This window comes from Drosophila mojavensis, unplaced genomic scaffold (assembly GCF_018153725.1).
Source record: "Drosophila mojavensis isolate 15081-1352.22 unplaced genomic scaffold, ASM1815372v1 contig_80, whole genome shotgun sequence".
Lineage (NCBI taxonomy): Eukaryota > Metazoa > Arthropoda > Insecta > Diptera > Drosophilidae > Drosophila > Drosophila mojavensis.
Genome location: NW_025318906.1, coordinates 1,902,039 through 1,926,569, shown reverse-complemented (window position 1 = coordinate 1,926,569; position 24,531 = coordinate 1,902,039). Strand labels below are relative to the sequence as shown.

General features: G+C 38.9%; 1 protein-coding gene across 6 annotated transcripts; it reads left to right on the top strand.

Moving 5' to 3' along the window:
- Positions 1–20: 20 nt before the first annotated feature.
- On the top strand, positions 21–24,234 carry LOC6578423 (dystrobrevin beta). Of its 6 annotated transcripts, XM_002004299.4 has the most exons (9): positions 21–664; positions 18,292–18,648; positions 18,727–18,812; positions 18,893–19,692; positions 19,758–20,397; positions 21,366–21,473; positions 21,907–21,963; positions 22,227–22,604; positions 23,230–23,267. In XM_002004299.4, the coding sequence occupies exons 2-8, from the start codon at positions 18,311–18,313 to the stop codon at positions 22,580–22,582; spliced, it is 2,385 nt and encodes a 794-aa protein (XP_002004335.2). In that variant the 5' UTR covers positions 21–664; positions 18,292–18,310; the 3' UTR covers positions 22,583–22,604; positions 23,230–23,267. The 6 variants fall into 6 exon arrangements, with proteins under 6 accessions (XP_002004335.2, XP_015018624.1, XP_015018623.1 ...); XM_015163138.3 differs by lacking the exons at positions 21,907–21,963; positions 22,227–22,604 and adding an exon at positions 23,749–24,012 and having other exon boundaries at positions 22–664; positions 23,230–23,273; XM_015163137.3 differs by lacking the exon at positions 23,230–23,267 and having other exon boundaries at positions 22–664; positions 22,091–22,264.
- The last annotated feature ends 297 nt before the right edge of the window (positions 24,235–24,531 follow it).

The following is a 24,531-nucleotide window of genomic DNA, read 5'->3' as shown; positions in this document are numbered from 1 at the left end:
AGATTCTGGCGCATCTCTCGCGCTGGTCACATTGGCCAGTCGGTGGTTGAAAGTAGAGTCAAGTGCAGCAGCGGGCGTCGTGTATTTAGCCGCTGCGTAAACAAAATTATTGTTAATAACATAAAAAGTCCTCAGCAGCCAGCTAATATATTTAATTCATTCATAAGTAACGAAACGTTCTTGTGTGCTAAACTACTGTTATTCATACACAAACACAAGTGCAAATAAAAATTATTTTAAAAACTCAGCCAGCTTACGAAGCTGTGTTTGTTGGCTCCCGCGAGTGTGTGTGCGTTTCATTGTTTATGTGTGTGCGTGCGTGCGTTTGTGTATGTGCGTCTCGGGCAGCGTAAAGCGAAGTCGAAGATAGCCCGAATAACAGAGAAACAGAAGTTGTTGTATATCTGTCTGTCAACATATTTCGCAAGGCCAAAGTCAGCAATCTCCAGAGTGCTAAAGGGCGAAGCAGGTGAAAAAATTCAATTAAAAGGAAAACAACCGTTAGGCACAGCTGTCGCAGCACAATATTCAACGGTACTTTAGTGCTAGCAAAGGGCAAAAGTGCAAAACTCGAACAAACTGTCACAGGTCGAAAGTGACGCATAGTCAACGCCATCCAACAGCCAACAGCCAAGCAGCCAATTACAAAAATAAAACAAAAAAGGTAAACAAATTGCATTTCAAACGTCACACAAATTGTGTTTTTCTTTTTAACAAACGCTTCGCAAATTTGTTTCATTCATAAAAACACGATGCGATGCATCGCAACGTAGCAGCTGGCACCCTTCCCCGTCCTCCTTTGGGTGCTTTTGTCGAGGGGAGTGGGGGCGTGAGGAAAAGCCTTTTACTCTTGTGCGAAAAAGGGGAGCAAGCAGGAGGTAAAGTGTCCCACACACTCAACCTCTGCTCTCCTCACCTTCGCGCTCGATCTAAAATGTGTGGGACAGTCTACCTCCTCTCGGCTTTCCCTCTCTCCGCATATTAAGAGCTCGTTTACACATTTTTGTGGTTGTTTTTGTTTTTTATTGTGCTTTATTTGTTTTCTGTTACTGTAAATCAAACGCTTGCAATTCATTCAATTCATTTGCATGCATCACTAATTCCCCTTCTCTCGCAGCATTTGCTTCCCCTTTTTTTTTTTTTAATCTATTTTTGAGGTATTTTGCAATTAAATGAGCTTTTTTATGGCCATTTTTTTTAGCTGCTGTCATTTGTTGTTTGCTTTAGTTTTTTTCTTAAATAATTTTTGCTTGCCTCCAGTGCATTAGATCAGATATTATAATTCAGGGCATGCAATGTTTTAAAATACTCTTTAAAATACTTTAAATTAAAAGTTAAAAAATATTAAATTAATAATAATAAAAATTTTAGAAACATTTAATAATAATTTTAATTGGAAGTTATTTATGTTTTTCAACCATAAATTTTATTTTTACTAAAGTTTTATAATTGTAAAAACAAAATATTTAGGAAGTATTTTACTTCCAATTCCAATTTATAGACAAATCTTTTAGAATCTTTGAGATTTCGTGAATTCCAGAATTCGAAAGCTAAATTAATTATAACAAAGACATTGTGCTCAGCTTTGCGCTAAAAACAGCTTTGAAAATAGCTCTTACTCACCGTTTACCGTACGTACATTAAATACAGTTCCAATTTGCTTTCATTTTCTATTAATTGGTATGAAATCATTGCATACCCTATATAGGTAGATGATGATCTGTTCTTCGATTCTTACATCAGCCAAAAAAGTAATTTAGTCTTGAATTGTTTTCTTTATAATATATATAAACATATAAAGATGACGGTATCATAAATAATACATATATTAGGTATAGAAACCTAATCAGTTAATCACAACTTTATTTTCATACATAATAATCCCTTATATTATCCCAACTCCCTTTTGATAGTTGAGAGCTTCGTGAAGTTAATCAATGAGCAAATTGATGACACTCTGATTCGAACAGTCATGCTAAAATGCCAAAAAGCGTTGAAAAAATAATAAATAAATAAACGAAAGCAAAGCAAAATAAATAAATAAATAAATACGACGTTATATATATATATATATATATATATATATATATATATATATATATATATATATATATATATATAAAAAACAATCAAAATAACTCGGTGACATCATTTTGACTAATCGCCAATTTTAGCATTTGAAAAACGGCGACTGCGGCTGCTTCTGCTTCTGCTGCTGCGGCTGCGATAGCGACCCATCCCACTAACCGGTGGGAGCGAATGCTAAGCGGTGGCTATGGTGTCTGCTGCTCTTTATGCTGTTTCTTCTTCTTCCACTGGGTGCTATGCCCGCTAATCGACCACATAGGCAGACCGTTGGGTCGAGTCAGATCTCGTTAATGTTCAAGCAGGTGTCTAGCCCAGCAGCAGCAGCAGCAGAGGCAATAGGCAGAAGCAGAGCCCAAATCAGAGTCATAGCCGAGACGAGTCGAGTCTACACGAGCCGAGTCGAGCCTAGCCGAACCCAGTCAAGCTGAGTTCTTGCGGCGACACAGCTTTGTGATCCAGTTGATGTAATTCTATTTGTATTTGTACATTCTCTTAGTGTGTATATAAGCTGCCGGTCAGAGAGAGCATGACAGAGGGCAGAGGCAGAATCAAAGCAGAGACAAAGTCACAGCCGAGCCGAGCCTATATGAACCGAGTCAAGCCTTGCCGAATAAGCTGAAGCCGAGCTCCTGTTTAGCCAATAGCTTTGCGATCCAGTTGTTGTAATTGTATTGTATTTGTATTACTGCATTCTCTACTCTCTCAATTTGTGTAGGAGAGCGCACAGGGCGTAGGGCATTGGCAGAGCCCGAGGCAAAGGCAGCGGTAAAACCGAGCCGTTTCGGGCCAAGCTGAGTTATTATAACAAGAGCTTTGCAATTCGTTTAATGCTTTCGCATATGTGTTGGTAGTCTAGAGGTATTTATACGCTCTTCTCTCTTTCTATCACACTCTGCCTAAGCAGCAGCAGCTGAGCTTAAGCTGAGCCCAAGCGGAGCCGAGTCGTAGCGAGTTGACTAAGCTTGTTATGCGAATACCTATGCAGATCATTTGCTGTATGTTTATGTGTATTAGTAGTCCGTGTGGTGCTGCCCTGCCGCTATCTCACTCTCTCTCTCGCGCGCTACTCAAACGCCTTGTGCTGTGAATTGATAATGAAAAATTTCACTTTCAGCTCAAAATTGTTATTGAATGATTTGCATATTCTGAGCAGCAAGTGTGCTAATATAAATAAAATGGGCGTAAAGATGATATTTAAGCTTTGACTATATAAACATAAAGGCTTAGATAAATTATCAAATATTTTCTACAATAATTTCGATTAAATTTCTGTTTTTAAGTCCTTGAAAGTCCTTCAAAATTTGTTTGAGAAACTTTAATTTCTGGAAATAGTAAATAGAAAAGGAAATGAAACAAGAAGCTTTAATGCAATTGAGTTTATCTTTATACATAAACATCAGCAATATATATAAATATAGCTAAAATAGCAAAGCAGTGGCTTTCCGCTTGAGTAGCTGACAATCTGGTTAAGTCAGCTTTAATGGCATCAGGTACGCTTCGCTATACATGATTGATTCTCTGGGAATTGAGACCACTCACAAAGAGGAAGGCAGAGCTAGAGAGAGAGAGAGAGACAAGGAAAAAGAGAGAAAGAGTGGGAGCGAGAGGGTGTTGGGGCTTAAATACGATTACGGCATAAGCGATTAATTTTATTGCATTGCTCGCTCTTCTCTATAAACTAATTAAAGCCATATTTCTCATTGAAACTGCCAACACCTCTAGCCAAAAGCAACAAAAACAACAACAACTCAGCACTCAGTCTGAGCGACCAAACCAAGCCAGGCACAACATAAAAGCAACTTCAAAGCAATTGTTGAATTGCCCTAGCGCCTGGCTCAGCCTCGTCTACTACGAAAAAAGGGTTAATTGTCTGACCCTTTGGCCCCCATTCTATTATACCCTGTGCACATTGAAAGTGTTCAGTATGGAGTATATGTGAAATGTACAAAGGTATCTGACAAGTGTTTAGAATTTTAATAATCGATAGATATAGAAAATATGATGCGAAAAGAATTTTAGATAATATTCAAGAATATTTGCTGTGTGATATCTGAAGAATAGCTAGTTAGATTAGAAATATATATAAGTAAAACAAAAATTCTTTTGCATAGCTAGCATCATATTAATGTTTAATAGTATTTATAAATATATAGATAATTTAATATACTTTAAAAATTGTTTATTTTTCCGTTTTTTTTTTTTCTAGTTTGCATACTATAGATACATAAACTTAGGGTATTTTACTAGCTGGTCACTTTAAAGTTTTTCTTTCAGAAATGCAGTTAAATTGAGTTAATTTAGCGCCTCTGCAGGGTATTTTCATTGTCTGGCATTTATTTAACCACAGCTCTACAGCTTATGTTTAACTCAGTCCCTCTCCCTCCCTCTCACTGTCTCTCTTCCTCAGTCTAGTGTCATCTCTCCCTCTTTTTGTCTATGGCCATTGGGCTTTCGTTTGTTTTTGGCGACTTCGCTTGTTGGCCAATCTTCTTCTTCGTTTCCTTCTTGCTGTTTAAGCTTTTCATGAGGTTTTTCAATTTTTCCACCGCATAAATAAATTTCATGCTTTTGTCTTGAATTTTCACGGACTCTTTGTTTTTAAGCACAATGGCTTGGCGCTTCAGCGTTTGTTTATTATTATGGTTGTTGTTGCCCTCAGTTGTTGTTGTTGTGGGTGCGCTCCCAATTACCAAGTGTGTGTTTGTGTGTGTGGGTGCGTGCGTGCGGCCTGCGCTTCATTTTCTATGTCACGCCTCATTTAGCTTTCCAGCGAGCTACTGAACCGAACTGCACTAACATTTTCTGCCTGCCACGCCCACATTGCCAGTTGCGCTTTGTCGGCACTTCTTCTTCTGCCTCTTCTTTGGTTTGTTTATACATCTGTGAACTAGATCAAAAGACAGTATTGCGGTCAGCTGTGCACAGGCGGGCTGACTTTGTTCTATTTCATATCAAACTTCAATTAGTTGACAACATGTTGACAGTTGGTTGGGTGCTCTGACAGCGACAAGATGTTGATTGAGTTAGACTGGAATGGTTATACTTTCATGTTGTACTATATGTGCAGGCATTTGTGTAAAGAGAAAAGTTCTTTAATAAAGAAATATTTTACATTAAGCAGAAGTTCATGAAATAACTCGTCATACTCGGCTTATATATATTTCGTATTCCAATTTTTAGTATTTCTCTTCTCTTCTTTATTTACTTGAATTCTTTTATTCCTCCGGAGCTCTTCTATTCTATTCTTTTAACGTTTCTACTTTGTTCTCTCTTCTCTACATTTCCTCTTTGTCGTTTCTACTTATCTTTTCTGTTCTTTAAACTCCCCATTTTTGTTGACTTCTATTCGCTTCCCTTTTCTGCTTTTCTCTCTTTCTCTTAATGAGTTTTGTCTCTTTTCCTTCTTCTACAATAATTGGAGATCTAAGAAAATATATACTCTAAGAAACTTCTTTTAAACAATTGCCTGCCAATTGAATTTTTATTAGGATTTAAATTACTTAAAATTACCTTTGGCTTAATTAGCTGGTGAAACATTTTCAAAGATTTGATAAATGTTTGCACAGATGTTTTTACAGCAAACACGCTAAAGATAAATCGATCGGCTTTGTAAACAATGCATAAAGCTTAAGGCATAAACAATTTTCTTCTTCTTGCTCTGCTACGCTTTGTTTTGGTTTGTTTATAATCTAATAATGTTTACAAAATGAGCTTTTCCGGTTTAAATCGCAAACCGATTTCCTTTATGCTGTCTGTTTGCCTGCCAAATGCGAAATGCAAATAATTCTCGACAGGTAATTGAATTAAATAACTGTAATTGGGCTAACAGTTATGCACAACAGAACAGAAACAACCTTGCATTTAATGCGTATTGATTGGCTTTTGCTCTTGACATGGGCAGATATATATGTGCATATATATCTGGGAGATATATGTGTATATAAATATATATGCATATTGCACTTTCTGTTTGTCAAGTCTGACAGTCGCATTTTAAATCCCATTATGCATTTATGCAAAGAAAAAAAGTCGAAACCTGACAGAATGTTGAGGTTTGCGAAAAAGGGCGAAAGCGGCTGTAGGCGACTGCCAGATGCTCTGTATAAAGAACTGAAGCATTTGGAATGAAAATGGTTGAGCGATTTTTGGGCTAACACAAATAAGAAAATAACACTTAAGTGAGATTGTCTTAAATTCAATTTTAGCATAGGAAATAAATAATAATAATAATAATTAAATACAAATAAAATTCATATTTTTTTTCCACTACTATTTTTATGACTTATTAATATTATTAGATAGCATATACACGATCTATCTAGCTTCAAGATGAATCTTGTATACTCACTACTCTCTCTCGCTGCTTACAGGGTATAGCGGCAAAGCGGGTTACAACAAACTGCAGGCATTGGTAATCAAATATGCAGGAATTTGGCTTGCCCTTCTTGAAAAGTATTATGAGTTTGTTACGAGGCCTGTGAGGCAGTGAAGGAGACATCGAAGGCAAAAGACCTTGCGAATTTATAGCTATATACTCGCCATAGAAGTTTATGGATTAATGTCTTCCCGGTTGGGGAAAAACTAGCTTTCTCTATCTTAACCCATATTCCTTCTTTGGGCGTCTGTTAGGGTATATAAATGTCGTCATACCCTAGTTCTCTGAAAGGAATGAGTCAGCTTTGACGTATTATATGTTTAGGGCATTATTTGATCTATATAGGACACATTGTTTCTTCTATAAGAATATTATATATAAAGGACTTGGGCTATATCGTCTATTTTCAATTCATGTGGGGTATAATGCAGTGAGCATTCTAGCTTTATATTCATTATTCTTTCTCGTATAGCAAGAATCAGCTTAGCCACTTAATCTCTCCATTTATTGTTCGTTTAGGGTATGTAATAGTCATTGTGTTTTTCCCCTTTAAATCTAACTGGTGTTCAGTCGTAAAGCCCCATTTGCTTAGCTTTGCTTCTTTAACTGCTGCTTCTTTTGCCTCTTCTTTCGTCTTCTTCTTCATTCACATTCTAGCCCGCATTGATTTGATTTTGTGTTGACTGTCGCAATCACCTGATTTGTGGCTACACCTTTGCCACGCCCCTGTGTCTCAGTTGACAAGCCCTTAAAGAGAAAATAGCTTTTATTTGGCGGAATTATGCAATTTTCAGCGTTTTTCTTTTTCGCTTTTATTGCCTTTACGACGCTTTTATGGCCTGCTAAATTTAGTTTCTTATCGGCTGCTGCAGATTCTTATCATTCGCGACTTGATAAATCGCGTCGACAAAGCAACAGCAGCAACAACAACAATAAGAACAACAACAACAACGACAACAACAACATTTCTGTTCACAGTTGAGCTGGGGGCTTTCCTAATGTAACGTCAAATGAGAAAAGCTGCCCACGCTTTTCAGTGTGAAATGTAAAAGAAATTTATATAAATATATAGATATATATGTGCACACATACATATATATTGTGTGTTGTCTTCCATGTCGCAAGCCACTTGGCACTCGTCAGCGCGTGGGACGCTGTCTGCGATTGCAGTTCTCAACTTCATATAAATATATATAGAGCATAAACCTATATATACATATGGACATGTATTACACACATATATATTGTATGTTTGTAAGTTTTAGCTGTTTATGTAGCGCCGCGAGTTATTTGCTCCACAAAAGTCAAAAACAATCGCACATTTCTGTGGCTTTTCCATACCCTAAATACATTGCAAATGTGCATCTGGGGTATATTGTTTCAGCAGCGTCATTTTGTGCATCCTGCTATTTATCTCGGCACATTTAAGAGCTGGAGGCTTTTGGCTTCATATATAGATCGATTTGATTACAAATTGTTAGTCACTTAACTAGGTATATAGATCATCATGAAGTTTACTCAGACAGCTAAAAGCTTACTATATTTAAGTAACATTCACATTTCCTAGTCGAGCACTGCTGACACTTTGATAAGAACTTAGTTTGAGTATGTTTGATTATTAAATATCCCCTAATTGATTATCAATTATTGTTACCAATAGATAAGATATACGTAGTCAAAAGATTATACATATTTGTGTAGTATATGTAGTATTTACTATGTATATTTATATATCTACTATAAACAACCAAAACTTTAAATTAATTTCTTCACTGCCTTTTTCATTCACTTCTTGGAAAGCTTGTGCTGATAAAAAATTTGATTTATTGAGCAATTGATATACGATTTTATAGATAACACTCAAAGCTCTGCATATGCTATAAAGCATAGTTTGAATTTCGATAGAATACTATTGATTTTATATAAATTTTATGCCTTCCAAAATATAATTTAAAGCACCTCAAGATGGTTCACCCCAATTCCTGAGGTTATCCCTCTATATGTGCCTCACTACATCCATTAATTTTCTCACTTCAAACACTTTCTAAATTTACATGGTATCGAGTAAAATTATTTGCGAATTTTCACTTGTTTTTTTTTTTTTTTTTTTAGAGTATTGTTGCAAAATGCTTTTGCATGCTTTGCCATTGAGGTTGTCCGAACAATTTTCGACTTGTTTAAACAATTAGCTTTGGCTTAGCAAATTCAATTTACATATGAGGGATGTAACAAATTAAAGAAAATCAATTAGGACTCAGATCAAAGGAAAATCAATAGCAAGAAATAGCTGTAGGTTACAAAGAAGATTTCATCTATGACTGACTGCATGATGCTTGCTCAGAACTAAATAATTAGTATTTAAATATTTAGAGTATTATAAATAAATATAAGTTCCTTTAGTTAACACCGAAAAACCTATATAATCCTCTTTCGTTTTCATGTATAAGCATATATGACATATATTGTTTTATTTCCTGATTTATGCTGAGTCAACTTTATGATAATGTATTTTTTTTTTCTCTCTCAAAAGTGTCTGGCTAGTCATAGAATTATTTTAGATATTTTTTGATAGGGTAAAGACTTATAAATAAAAAAAAAATAAAAAACTTGTTATATATGAACAAATTGAATACTTAAGATTTATTAATCACCATAATTTTGATAAATTATATAGTTTCTTCCGAAGAAACGTAATGGATATATATAGAGAGAATTGCATCAATTGTGATTTACAAGCAAAAGAGAACTTTAGACTAATACGAGAAGAACTCAACTAAAATATATTTTAACAAAATAATACTTATTTTATTTTCTTTAAGCTTTGTAGTTTAATGTAAACTGCTATAATATCAGGTTTTAGCATGAAGCGAAATATGAACTTTGTTTTCTTTTTAGCCATTTAGCACGTAGTACGTGTCATCCGATTGTAATACATATATTCATATAAAAATAGGCGTGACGAATACTAACAGCAGCAATAACAACAATAGCAACAATTATAGTATTAGCAAATATTTGAAAACTCAAATAATTATTCAACTGGGCTAATTTTAAAATGCTGATCAATGCTGATCGGTAAAGCTAATAGATTTAATTAATATACTCGTTCATTAAGTGCTCTGTGGGTATATTGGCATTCGTGTAATGCACATAGATTAGCAATGCTTGACATTTGAGCTTTGACTCGTGAAGCGTTGAGCTGGGGGATACGCCCACTGAAGGTGTGAAAAATAGAAATTAGTATATCTATTAAAGCTGTAGAGTTCTATCGAAGTAGGGGAATTTCGTGTGTCTATATGGGTATATGCATATAGAATAAGTAAATGAATGGGATGGTATATTGATCATGTGACTTTTGAGATCGGTGTCTTCATAGTACTCGGATTTTCGTATGGATAAAGATTTGATAAGCTCTGCTTCTTCTCTTTCTTTCTCTGTCTCTATCCCTCTCTCTTCTAGACAATTTTGAAACTTAACTAAATATATATATTTATATACAAATTCATATTTCGCAAATATGAGTATATCGCCTTTTAGAGTTTTGAGCAATGAGCGTGTATACTGCAGTCGATTGCACCCAGCTGTACAATACTTATTTGCTTTTCTTTCTTGATTATTTTGAAAAATTTGTTTGTTTATTTGAGAACTTGTCACACCTTAGTTAGATGTCTCTATATGGCTATAGATGTAGATATAGATACAGATACAGATATCTATAGATGGATTGCACTTGTATAGTAATTATATATACATTTACACTGACGTCACTTGCTTGGCATTTGCATTTGCATATTATGAATAATTTGTAACTGAGCCCAGACTTTGAGTGATTTGTGTGTGGGCGTTAAGCGAGCTGTTTTTCGAGCAGGTGTCAACCTCTAAATCAACCTGGCTCACTCGTTGCGACACATTAATGAGAGTCAATCAGCAGGAAAAGGCAGCAGCAGGTGGAAAGCTATAATGAAATATGGTACTGTTTAATAGCGGTACGAGTGAAAATTGTAAAATGAAATGTATAAAATATTTTAAATAATATGAAATTGTAGAATCAACATTAACAAGTAAGAAGGCTCCAGTCGAGACTGCTCGACTAGGAGATACCCTGAACCCTCTAAGCTGATATTCTAATTATTCTGCACTTTTATGCAACATACATACACATGCATCCACACGCACGCATTAGCCTGCGCTCTGCTAACTGCGCAGTAAGCAGCGACTGCGCTTGGGCTGCACTGCAGTGTGGGCAATATTATGAGAATTTATTTGTTGAATAATTTCTTTTGTAGACGAAGGATCTTAATAAAACTTTCAGAGCGTATTCATACGGTGAATATGTGTGTACATTCCAAAGCACAAGTCTCTAGTACTTGAAATGCGTTTTTTCCAAATTGGTGGCGAAGGGGGCGTGGTATCCAAAATCTGTAAACTACAAGATCTTTGTATCCATTAACTTTATATACAACGCAAATTTGAAGATTCCAGGTCTAAAAGTGTTCAAATTAGGCTAAAAAAACAAAATCAATTTTTCGATTATTCTCGATAAAAAAGTTATCGGATGATTTATCGAAAAAATAAAGCAAACTCGTACTGCGTATGGTACACACGAGTATGCATGCCAAATTTCAGCTCTCTAGCTCTTATAACTTCTGAGATCGACGCACTCATACGGACGGACGGACGGACGGACGGACAGACGGACAGGGCTATATCGACTCAGCTCATCGCGCTGATCAAGAATATATATACTTTGTGGGGTCTGCCACGCCTCCTTCTGCCCGTTACATACTTTTTCACAAAACCATTATACCCTGATTTCCCATTTTCAATGGGTTCAGGGTATAAAAATATAGGTTTTGATTTTAAGTAAAAAAGGATTCTAATGTAGGGATTTTAATAGAGATATGCTTCATAAATAAGTGAATAAGCATTATTAAACTTTAGTTCTGTTGCTCAACATCATCTATATTCATTTTTAAAAAGTCTTTAAGTCCATGCTAAGCTATCATGAGATTTTAAGTGTCTGTTGTATGTTTTAATGGACTTTTAATATATGCCTTATGTTTTGCTTACACCATAAATATTTTCTCTCTCTTTTCATGATGTCGTTATAACAAAATCTGTTTGGTTGATTTAATGCGCTGCTTTATGGACACTTTGAAGTGTTCAAGCCGCAAAAGAATACCTTATATAGAGTCTATATGTATACTATGTATAAAGCGCCCTCTGTCGGTCCACTTGAGCAACACTCGGTTAATCCTTGGTCGTGTGCACGGCTCGTCTCTAATGGTACTTTTTGTGGGTGCAGCTGACGGAATGGAATGCGCATTTTCCATTATCCAAACGCCAGAGTTAACTTGCACTCTAAGTAGCACGAAGCCAGCTCCGCGCCCCCTCGACGCCCTCCTCACGTACAGCTGTCCGTCCCTTGGTGATGTTCCCATTTCTCTGCATAATTACAGAACCGCCTGTTTCATACCGGAGGCCGATGTGGTGGTGGTGCTGGCGGTGCTGGTGGTGGTAGTGGTGGTGGTCTGTGCACTTGATGTGTTGTGATGGAGGACGATGACGTGCTTTGGCATCTCTAACTGGCACAGCATTTCCTGCTTCCAGTTGTTGTTGCTGCCTGGTCCACCTTCCTCTTCAGTGCTCCTGCCTGCGTGCCTATTCCATCAGCTTCCTCGCTTTGCCTTCCTGCCTTTTCTCTGTGTGTCTCTCTCTCTCTCTCTCTCTCTTGCTAAACTTTGTGCTCACTTCCTACTTTTTCTGCTGCTGCTGCTCTTCCTCTTGTTGTTGTGCTGGTTATTGTTGCTGTTCATGAACTAATTTCATTTTGGCTTCTCATAATTAAGCACTTGCGGTGCTGCCACGCCTCCCATTTTCAATCAATTAGTTATCGTGCTTACCTGCTTTAAAAAGGTTTCTCTAGCAGCATCGAAAGAGTTTTGCACAATTTTCACAGTCTATTTTTCTTTCTCAATCAAATGCAATTGCTTTTCGTCAGATGAAAAGCTATTTTCCTGTTGCCTTGGCTGTAGCTCCATCTGCAGCTGAAAATTTCAGCTGGCTTCGACCAAGAGAAACGAGACAAAAGGTTATTGTACGCTTGCCGATTTTAGATTATCATTCCAGCTTGACATGCAATGTTGATTGTTGTTTCGTGTAGCTGCTGTTGCTGTTGATACCCTAGGTGTTGGAGAGTTGTTTAGGGTATGCTAAAAGTATATAAGAAATTGGAAAGGAGGGGAGAAAGAAAGTGTCCTTTTATAATCGATATATATCGATAAATGCACATGATTATTTTCTTTTCTTTTTCTTTTTTCTTTTTTGTTTAACTCAACTCTCTCTCTCTCTCTCTCTCTCTCTCTCTGTATATCTTCGCATCCAAGAAAATCTCTTAAAGATCTAATTACTTCCCTTCAGCCGTATATCCATAAGACAACTCATAAATGCCTTAACTAGGGTATCTAAACTCCGATACAATCGCGCTCAACTTTAACTTTAACTAACTCTTATCTATAGCATATTTCATGCCTTTTGTTCTGCTGTTCCTGTTTGCTGTGGTCGCATTTTTCATGCCCGAATGGAAAAAAGGTGAATTAACACGAAATAAAACGGAACGATTTCCCCTCGACGGACTTGTCTGGAATTCGAAATGCAGAATTCTGCATTATGTGTCAGTTATCAAAGCAGTTGTTGTTGTTGCTGTTCTTGTTGTCTTTGATTTGACAAGGCACGCGAACTGCAGCAGGCAGTCGGGACTTTCAGCAGGATTTCGCTACGGAAATATACCAACACCTTCCTCTTCTCTCTCTTTTGTTTTAGCTGTCGCAAAGTTTTTTTCTTTCTGTGTTTTATTTTGGCAAATCTTTTGAAAGTGCCCGGGATCCTTGTTTGCTGTGTGCCCGGCGCTTTGCCGAGTTGCCTTTCATCACTGGCAACTGCAAGTTTTGCTCCTTCCTTTCTTGCTCTTGCTCTGCTTCCATTACTTTCTGCACTTCTTCTTTGGCGTAAATTGAGCATCAAGATGAAAGCTGGAAGGAAAAGTTATGCCATAAGTAGCTTAAGTTCAGTTCACCTGGGTCTTTTCTGTTTGCTGTGAGTGTTGCATAATGTGGAAAGAAAGGGAAACAGAGTTGAGGTCTAGCGGGTGATGGATGAGTGCGCCTATAGCCTTTCTCTCTATATTATAGCCGTTATAGAATGCTATTATAGAATGCGATAGCTATAATATAGAGAAAGAGGTATCTAAAAAGTGATATATCGGAAGTCCCTTTATAGAGCCTATAGAACCTACCAAACTTAGTTTCCTGGCTAATACCTATCGATTTATATCACCTATAGCAGTTTATTTAAGGCTAAGCAAAGAATGGGTATTCAACTTATCAAAATTCTTATATTATACCTTTATGACTTAGAAATCTTGAGATATGCTCAAAATTCCAATTGCAAATTATATATTATATTTTTATAATTTACAATAAATTTACTCTTTATAGCTTTCTTATATATCTTACATAGTTTATCACTCAGCTAATATGCCCTCTTTCAGTATTTCTTCGCTTTTTCAGCGTGTGGGAAATTGCTTTTAACTATTTTCTTAACTATTTGCTATTTGAGCTGTTGTCGTCGCACTCATGACATTCATTAGGGAACCTTGCTTTGACCTATATACGCCCTGTCCTGTGACATATAGTTGCGTCGTAGCCCTCCTCGATATCTGACCCGATTGTGTGGCTCGTTCATGTTCAACATGCAGCTGGCATTTGATGATGAGCAAAGTTTCAGCATTTGCTTTAATCAAAGTTTTGTGACGCAGCGCAGAAAACTTTGCATGGGATAAGTTTTCCATTAAACATTGAGGGAAACACGCGTAATTCATGTTTATTTATATTTATTCATGTTCTACAATATTTACGCTGTGGTTGTTAAGCAACCAACTCGACTCGAACTGCGCCATGAATATGAAATGTATAACAGGAACTGAACTGAGCCGGACTGAGCTAAACTTTAACTGCAGCATTTGGTGCAATCCAAACGTTTAGCCATTTGCAATTCCATGAAAAATGTGTTAACGCTTTCCCGAAGCATTTTTCTGTTGGCCAAAAATCTCGGGGGCTGATGATACAAAATACCAACGAACAAACAAGCGAACGGTGGTCAGCCTTGTGGGCGACCCCAAAACTCAGTTCAGCTCGACAAGCTGCAGGCAGGCAGGACAGGCACCAAACAGATTGCTGCACAGTGGGGCAAAGCAACAAAATGGAAACTATAACAAATCAGAGATGGGAGATGGGAGATAGATGATAGGAGATAAGAGATAGGAGAAGGCAAATGGAAATGAGGGATATAAGATAGTTCTAGGCGAAGGTGTAACATAGAGCATGAAACAAGGGACATAGGACATGGGCTATGAGATATGGTATATGGGATATGGGATATGGGATATGGGATATGGGATATGGGATATGGGATATGGGCTATGGGATATGGTATATGGTATATGGGATATGGGATATGGGATATGGGATATGGGATATGGGATATGGGATATGGGATATGGGATATGGGATATGGGACATACTACATCGGATATTGGACATGGGAAATGGGATAAACAAGATGGAAGATGTCAGCATTGGATAATATAGTCAGAATTGATAATAATATATTCATATATTCATAATTTATGATAATATTATCATAATTTATCAGATATACCTTTAACAGCACATTTTCCACTTTCCGTTCAAATTTTGAAGTGTTTATATCCTCATTCCATCCACTGTTTCGACCCGATTGAACCACTGTCTAGGCCACTTGCAGCACACGCACACATAAAGAGAGAGAGGGAGAGATAGAGAGGGAGAGAGAGGGAGAGAGAAAGAGACAAATGTTGAATGTCGTTGCTTTGGGGCAAGCACAATCGCATGCGTCTCCCCTGCTGCAGCTACTCGTCTGCCTCCTTCAACTGCTTCCCCACCGAGCTGCCCCCTCAGCAGCTGCAATGCGTCTTCATAGCCTCGTTGCCAAACTCGAATAATTCAGGCAGGACTCGCTGCATACTTTTGTGCGCAAATGTTTACACAGCTCAGAGCAGCGCGTCCTTCGTACGGTTTGGGCAAGATGCAGGCAGCCATATATATGTATATATCTATATATATATCTATACATGTCTCCATGTTATTTAGCTGGCCCACATCTGTGCGGGCAAACGGTATGTGCATATTTATATAAATGTACAAACGTCTGTCCTGGCAGCTCTTGTCGCTCCATTTCGCTTAGAGTCCAGCACAAGGAGCAGAAGCTGGAGCAGGAGCAGAAGCAGGAGCCAGAGCATATGAGTCATCATTGCTCAGCCTCATCAAGGTTCTCATTTACAGGGAGCGGAGGTTACTCGAAATTGAATTCCACTTTGGACAACAAGATTGGCTGCTATCCTTGGCTAGCTGTCCTCTGTCCTGTGTCCTGCCCTATGTCCTGTCATCTGGGGTTTTGTGTGCGCTTCAACAAATATGGCATATATATAAGTCGGATAGCAGCGGCATTTAAATGAAGAGAAATCCTGTTTTAAATGTCCTTGTATTTCGTTACTCATCGTGCTCCTGCTGCTCACACTGCTGTCACATGTTATTTCCGCCACGTTTCAGTGTGCCGCGCTGTCTATCTCAACTCTCGCCTCCGCCATCCCGAATGCGTCATCACGTTCGGGCCGCACTCATCTGCAGCAAATTTGAGGCTGACAAGCAGCGGCACAGTGGATTGACAGCATATGAATTGGGTTTTGTGAGAAGCGCAGAGAAAGGCGGCATTTAAGAGAGTGAGAAACTATAAAAGGTAAATGGAGAAGAACGAGTGGAAGAATAAATAAGATAAACAGTAAGCCTGAGAGCGCTGTGCCTCAACTATGAATATTTGAGAATCGCTTAGAGAGGCAACTCCGCAAAGGAAGCTCATGGGAAGGTATGTAAATTGCATCGCTGACTCACTGTGCGCTCGTTTTGAATTGTCGCTGACGGCCGGGAAACATGAGTTATGTTCGCACACTCGTTCAGCAGGATAATATCCTGCTACTCAGCCTGATGTGTGAATATCACAAAAAAGGCAGCAACAACACGAACAACATAATAAATGGCAGACACTTTGGGGCGACAACTGCTGCGCTGCTGCACAAAGGGTGCAGCAGTCCCAACTGGGAGCAAAGGCCCAGAACAAACTGCAGTCGAAAGGGACTGAGGGACAGACAGAGAGAGAGAGCAAGAGAGAGAGAGAGAGTGAGAGGGAGCAGCATTCACCATCCAATTGGACTTCATTTCCCCTTGCTCTTAGGCGCTTCGATTAATTGGTATTGCAAAGAGGATTACAAATGATTTAATAAAATTTGCTTATCAACGCGCTTTGTAGTCGCGCTCACTTTTTTTTTTAGCTCGTAAATGGATCGTGAAGGGTGAAGAGAATTGAGGGGGCTGCTTTGGATTGCTCACTTGTACTTCCGCTGGCAACTGGGGAGATTGCCTCCGCCAGACAGACGCTGTGGCTGCTGCTGCTGCTGCTGCCTCCTCCTGACAATGGAATATGTTATAAAAAAAAAGGAAAAATAGTACAAAAAAATATAAGCATTGTTGGCAGGATAACAGCAGACAGCAGCGGAAGTGGGTTAGAGAATGGGGGGCTGGAGGTACTGGTTAGGCGGCTGGCAGCTGTTGTTGGCCTGGCTGCTCCTTTTTCCAATCGCTTTGGCATTTGCGTTGCGACTGATGTTTATGGCACAGCAAGAGTGCTGTACCGATAGGCGAAAGTGCACGACTAGCAGATACTCTGTAATAAAGAGGAAAAGTCGGGCAGTGTCGTGAACTAGGTAGAGTTTCTATTTGAGGCTGTCTGCGTGTGTGAGAGAGACAAACGTACAGACGGTATAAGGTGGTTATACGGATGGACAGACGCACGCAGAGGCATGGACAGACGGCAGCAGATTGAGATATATACAGATGGACAGATCGACATGCAAATAAAATAGAAGAGTAAACGGACACAGGGAGAGCCGGAGCTAAAGAAAGAAAGAGAGGAGAAGGGATAGGTTTACAGACATTGCAACAGACTGGATCGATTCCCCTACTTACTATCATATAGAGATCCATTTACGTCTTCTACTGTGCGCTACATATACTCTAACAAAACCAATATATCCTCTCTAATCATTTGCAATTGGAACAACAGGGTATTCTGAAAAAAAAAAGCTTGAGCTGATGATGTTCGCGACGCGACGCGACGCTGTGCTTTGTCGCTTTCTCTGCCATCCTTTGCCAGCTGATGACCCAGTTATGCGACTCTAAGCATTATTATTTATGCGTTAATTAAATATTCCGTGTACACATGTTTCTAAGCACCCAGGGCATGTTTACAGGGCGCATATTAAGTTGTAAGCGGGACATCTCTCTCTCTCTCTGCTTCTTCCTCTGCTGCCATAAAATCCATTACGCACATAAATAAATGTATGGCTACATACCATGTGTGTGTGTGTGTGTGTGTGTGTGTGTGTGTGTGTGTGTGTGGACTAGTTCATAAAATGATTCAATTTATGAGAGTTCTGAAAGTGCGTGGCTATATTTATTTTACTGTCATAATCATCTAAATAATGTTTAGTGATTAAAGCGAATGCAGAAAGTTAAAAGTCGCAACAGAGAATGGAAGATATGAAAGATAAGTAAGCACACAGACTAAAAGAGTTTTTCTTAGTAAGAGCTGAGCACCATCTCTGTGCAGGGTTCGGGGTTCTCCCAGTCGATCACTTTATACTAAAGCTATATTATATTACTTTCTTTTCTTTCCAGAGCTGCTCTCAGTTGAATCATGATGGAGCTGGAGCCTCGCGTGGCTATATTGCAGGATCTGCGGCTACAGACCTTCGACTCGATACGCTTCGCCTCGTACCGCACGGCGTCCAAATTGCGCTACATACAGAAATCGACAAATTTACATTTGGTGGACATATGGAACGTGATCGAGGCATTCCGAGAGAACGGCCTGAACACACTGGAGCCGCAAAGTGATGTGAGCGTGGCTCGACTGGAGACCTTGGTCTCATCGCTATATCATAATTTGAATAAGCGCCTGCCCACGGCACAGCAGGTGCCAGTGGACTCAAAGGCGGGTCTCTTGCTCAATTGGCTGCTGGCTGCCTATAGCAGGTGAGTGAGCGGAATGCAGTTGCCAGAAGTGGAAGACTCAACTAATCTCCTAATCTCCTTATCTCTAATCTCTTGCAGCGACAATTCTGGCAAAATACGCGTGTTTTCCATTAAGGTAGCGCTGGCTACCATGTGCTCGGGCAAGCTGGTGGATAAGCTCAGATGTGAGTAGCTCTTGATTTTCTATAGGAATCGAACTTATATTCTCCCTCTCTCTGTCTCTCTCTCTCTCCGTTTGGAACAGACATCTTCTCACAGATTTCGGATGGCGCTGGCCAGCTGGTCGCCTGGAAGCTGGGCGAGTTTTTGCGTGAGGTTTTGGCTTTGCCAGCGGCCGTTTACGAATCACCGACATTTCATTACAAGGATGGGCTGGAGGAGGAGATCTTTCCGGCTGAGAATAAGGTCACCGTGAATGATTTCATGGCAACACTTATGTCCGAACCGGGTCCATCGTGTCTCGTTTGGTTGCCGCTGTTGCATCGGCTGGCAACCGTTGAGACAATTGTGCATCCGACGATCTGTTCTGTTTGCCACAAGGAAAACTTTACCGGATTCCGTTATCGTTGTCAGCGGTGCCACGCCTACCAATTGTGCCAGGAGTGCTTTTGGCATGGCAAGACATCGTTGAACCATCAAAACGATCACGAGGTGAAAGAGTACTCGAGCTATAAGTCGCCAAGCAAACAGATCGGACACTCGCTGCGCAAAAGTTTTCGCTGTGTGCCCGAGAAGACGACGCAAGTGTTGCCACGATTCCCCGACCAGCCCGAAAAGACACTCAATCTATCGCACATTGTGCCCCCATCGCCGTTGCCCTCACACAATGGCTTCTCCGATCCGGCGTTGGGTCACTTGCATGGACCCGGTCCCGGACCGGGCCATCATCCCGGCATCTTTGATCGTTCCAGCACGCTGGATTCGCGTGCCACCGGCCGTAGTCTGGACACGACAATGTCACGTGTGGCCGCCGCCTCGGCCAATGATGAGGAGCATCGTCTAATCGCACGCTATGCAGCGCGCTTAGCGCAGGAGAATCGAGCGGTGAGACCCTGCAGACGCCTCCACCTGGACTTATCTTAATGCTAACCTTGATTTTCTTCTTGTAGCCCTCGAATATGCCGAATGCAGAGAGCATCACGCCCATTGGCACAGACAATTCGCGTGCACAGCGCGAGCTGATCGCGCAGCTGGAGTCGAAGAACAAGGAGATCATGCGTGAAATTGCGCGCCTGCGTCGCCAGCAGGAGACTGAGCAAATGGCGCCAGAGAACCCGGCGCTGATCAATGAGCTGCGCGCGCTGAGGCAGCGCAAGGGCGAGCTGGAGGGGCATTTGGGCGCGCTGCAGGATTCGCGGCGACAATTGATGGAACAGCTGGAGGGTCTGATGCGCATGCTCAAGAATCAACAGACTGCCTCGCCACGTTCCACGCCCAATTCGAGTCCACGCTCAGGTAAATCGCCACCGATGCCAGGTGGCGGCGGGGCGGCAGGTGCGGCCACAGCGGCTGCTGGGGGCGGTGCCATGAGCGCTTTGCATGCTCAACAGCTGCAGCAGCTGCAACAGCATCCCATGCTGCGTTCGACACAGCAACAGTTGCTGCAGCAGCAGCAGCAACAGCAACAGCAACAACAACAGCAGCAGCAACAAAATCAATCTTCCGCCAGCTTCAGTCAGAGCCAAATGGAGCAGCTCAATCAGATTAGCAGCGATATGCGCAGCGCCTTTGCCGCCAATGGCAGTGCAAGTGAGTATTTCGACCTTAAGGGCTTTACAGGGATTACCTTGACTTGACTCTCCTAAATGGAGTTGGATATTGGGCTCTGGGTTCTTCTTCAATTCGTTTAGGTTGGCTGAAACACATTTGATTGCTAGGTTAAACTCAGTTCTCTCTCTTTGTCTCTCTCTCGCTATCTCTCACACACACTATATATAGATATGATGTAAGTTATCTTCACACACAGTGAATTAAACTCTCTCTCACAATTGCCACACACATACACCTACACATATACTCACTGATCAAATGATCCACTAGCCCACTGATCCACTAAGCCACTGTCTACTCACACACTTTAGAGCTGCGTATGTTTGTGTGTTACGAAAACGCTATTTTCCTTTCAAATTCTGAAACTTATCGATAAATTGTTGTAGTTCATAAGGCAGGATTAAACCACTAACCATGTTCTATGGTTAGCGATAATAATCTATGTATCGATAAATATTCAAAATTGGTAGAATAACTTGAATTGAAGGTTATCGTTGTCGAACCGCGTATATCGATAACGATTATTGATAATATGCCCCGAAAATTAAAATATAAATAATCATATGGACTTGCCACTCTAAATAATAATAATCTACACATATCGATATGCATTGAATATATCGATAAACCGATAACAGTCTATCTAATTTGTGGTAGAGAATATGGATAATTTTAAAAACTTGTCGTTATAAACAATATTTCGCTATGTATTTATATACACACATACATATATCTATAGATCTATTATCTAAAAATAAAATTTCGATAACACACTCAATAGCGTTTCGTGACACACGCCTATTTGTTTCTGATGTCAGTTGTACACGATTATAGTTCACCCAATATTAAATATGTCTACAAATCTCTCTCGCTTTAAATATATGTATGTATGTATGTATGTATGCCCACGATATATGTATATACATATATATTATATGGCTTCACAGCCCCGTCGCCCATATTGAATGCCAATCCAATTGCCGATGCGGAGCTCAACGAAGCTGCCGACAACATAACATCGGCCATTTCAACGATGGTCAGCGATCTAAATGCAGGTAATTCTGAGCAGTTCCTAAAAACCAAAGAACATCTGAAATTCCCAATTCGAAAAGCCAAAATCGAACAAATCGAAAATTGATATTTTGCTCGAAACACGTATTCGCTGTCGCGCCCTCTCGCTCTGCTTTAGCTGCTGCTGCTCCTAGTTGCTTGATATATGACATAGCATATATAGCTTATGAATATCCTGTTTTATCACCTGCAATTTGCACCTGGCTTTTAGAGCTGCTTTCGTTTGTTTTCTTTTGGCACTGCATTTTGGCTAGAGCACCCAGGCTTCTAGGCACTGATTGAATGTTCTCTATCTCTATCTCACATACACACACTCTCTCTCCCTTTATTTCTTTATCTCTATGTCTGTCTGTGCTTTACTGTGTGTTCTCTGTGTGTTGCTTTCTTTTGCGTTTGTCCTTGCTGTATTTGCTCCAGGACAATCGAACAACGTCGTCGGCTCCTTGCCGCAAACGCGTTTCATTTTGCCTTTGGGTAAGTTTTCCGAAAAGAAACATCGTCGAGTTCGAACTGCGCGTACAGCGTTGCCACCCAGTTTTCTTTACTTTACGTTCGTTTTATTGTTTCATATTCTTTTCGTATTTTTGTTTTTTTTTTATAGATTATTTCCCCAATAGACGGCATAAGAAAAAATGCTGCAAATGTTGAGTTGAGTTTTTTCTTTTTAATTTTGATTTCGTTTTTTATATACACCTATATATAACTCCAATCGTAAACAAAACAAACCCAATTTGAAGAATATCGACACATCGAGGGTCGCGAATCGGCAGCTAATTCGTCCATCAATTGCGATTGCGATTGCGATTGTCAGAGTTATGAGCAGATTTTCGGCAATGAGCACGAGGATGTGGAATGTGAGGGCGCTGCCTCGGCGTTGACCACGCCCCTTTATACAGATCCCTTCCATGGGGATGTAGCGCTTGATGAAGCGCAATTTGAATTGAATCGTCTGCTCGCGTATCGTCATCATCCCGAATTGTTTATCGATGATCAGGAGGCGGGCTTTCCGGCCCTCCATGAGATCGGTGAGACAATCGATGAGCTGCAATTGATAATGCACGCTTACATTATGAAATATAGTTTGAATATATAAAAGACAAAAAGCAATTCTTCAGGTAATATATATATGTATGTGATATATATGTATCTAATGATATGCTATAAAAATCATATATACCTTATGCCTAATGCCTCGTTAGTTTTACCGTTCATTTCGATTGTAATTTCATCTGCATCAACACTCTGGATTTCCAAATGGAGTTTATTTCCTGTATAATAAACCTAAACCATTCAATATGATATACCAATGGAAGTGGGGTAGTCGAAAAAGGGGAGTAGTTGTATTATGTTACATCTGAAGTTATTCTATAATGATGTTATGCATCTGAAATCCCTTTTAGACTACGCCGCTGCCTGCCTTGTCTCGAGTCTAGCCTTCATTTTGCACTCAAGTCGTCTCATATATACTATATATAAATACCTGTATCTGAAGTTCTCTCTCTCTCGTTCAGTCTCCCTTCTCTCTCTATCTCCCCTTCTCTCGTTCTCCTGATCGTTCATTTGGCATTCCACTCTCCACTCTCGAATCAGCTCATTGTGGCACATATCAGAGTTTCACTGTATTTAGCTGAAATATCTATAGAATATACCGAAGACATGTGCTAAAAGGTTGATTAGCTTAGGCTTAGTTATTGGAATATATAAAACTGATACTCATGCAATTTGCACACACAATTTCAGATTTCGATGAGAACCAAACATATAATCCCGAATGGAATGAAAAGGTAAAGGATTTCGATATAGAAATCCTGCTAGAAACAGTTTCTTCTTTGTTTACATATATATATACAAAATATCCTTTTTTGTTTCGACATGCACTCAAAATATGATCAATCATATTTATATATGTATTATTGTTGATGTTATTGATGTATGTAGCTTGTGTAAAACATGATATAAACTCGATATATATATATAATTTTTTTCACTTTCTTTTGTATTTTGGTATTGCATGCTAAAGTTTTAGAGTTATGGGTAGCTATATAATTATTGATATCCAAAATATATAATCTATTTTTATATCCTGAACCCATTGGAAAGGTAATTCCAGATGTAATATCATAATCTGAATTCATCTAGAACAAAAGTTGAATTTTAAAATTATTAGAATACAGCTCTGCGCTGGGTTCAGGATATTTCCTAGTCAAGTATTACCAATTTAAAAAATTTTCTAATTAATTATTTAACTTTTTTTTCCAGGCAAATGCGAATAGCCAATGGCAGGAGCAATTTGCACAATGGAGTCTCAATTCACAAAATAACTAAATGGATTCTAACTGGGCATATGCATATACATATATAGAACTCTATATATAGATATACTTAGGCTCTCGCTTAGCTTTTTAAAGAAAAAAAAAAAACTTAAATCTTATGTTTGATCTAGAACAATTTATTTATTGACTAACTTAGTCTATATACTATCTTATTATAATTTATAAAACATCTTATATACGTACACTTGAAGTCTCTTGAATCTCTTAATTATTTTTTGGATTACTTTGCTTTTGCTACAGAAGTTTTTCAATTTTGTTAAATGCGATTTTTTTTTTTGCACACTTGAAGTTGTGCAAAATATTTAAACAAATGGAAAATCAAATATACATACAAAATACTAAATAGAAATTTATGTACTTAGAACTTAGAAATTGTTGATCAGAAAAGAAAAACAAAACAAAACAAAAAACATAAAATCAAATTCTAAATGCTGATTCCTTCAAATTTAATCCCCCCTCAAGAAAAAGGCAGCAGTACAATAAATTATTAAAAAAACAGACACTTTGATATACGATATAATAATTAAATAAAGTATGCAATCTATATATACCTATATACATACATCTATGAGCTGGAAGAAGTTAAAGAGAAACTAGAGAACTTTCCAAAGTTTATACATTTAATATTTTGGATATATTGTATTTTATGTTATATACATACAAAAAAGCTGAGTTTTGTTTAATAAAAAATCAAAACAAAAAAAGGTTA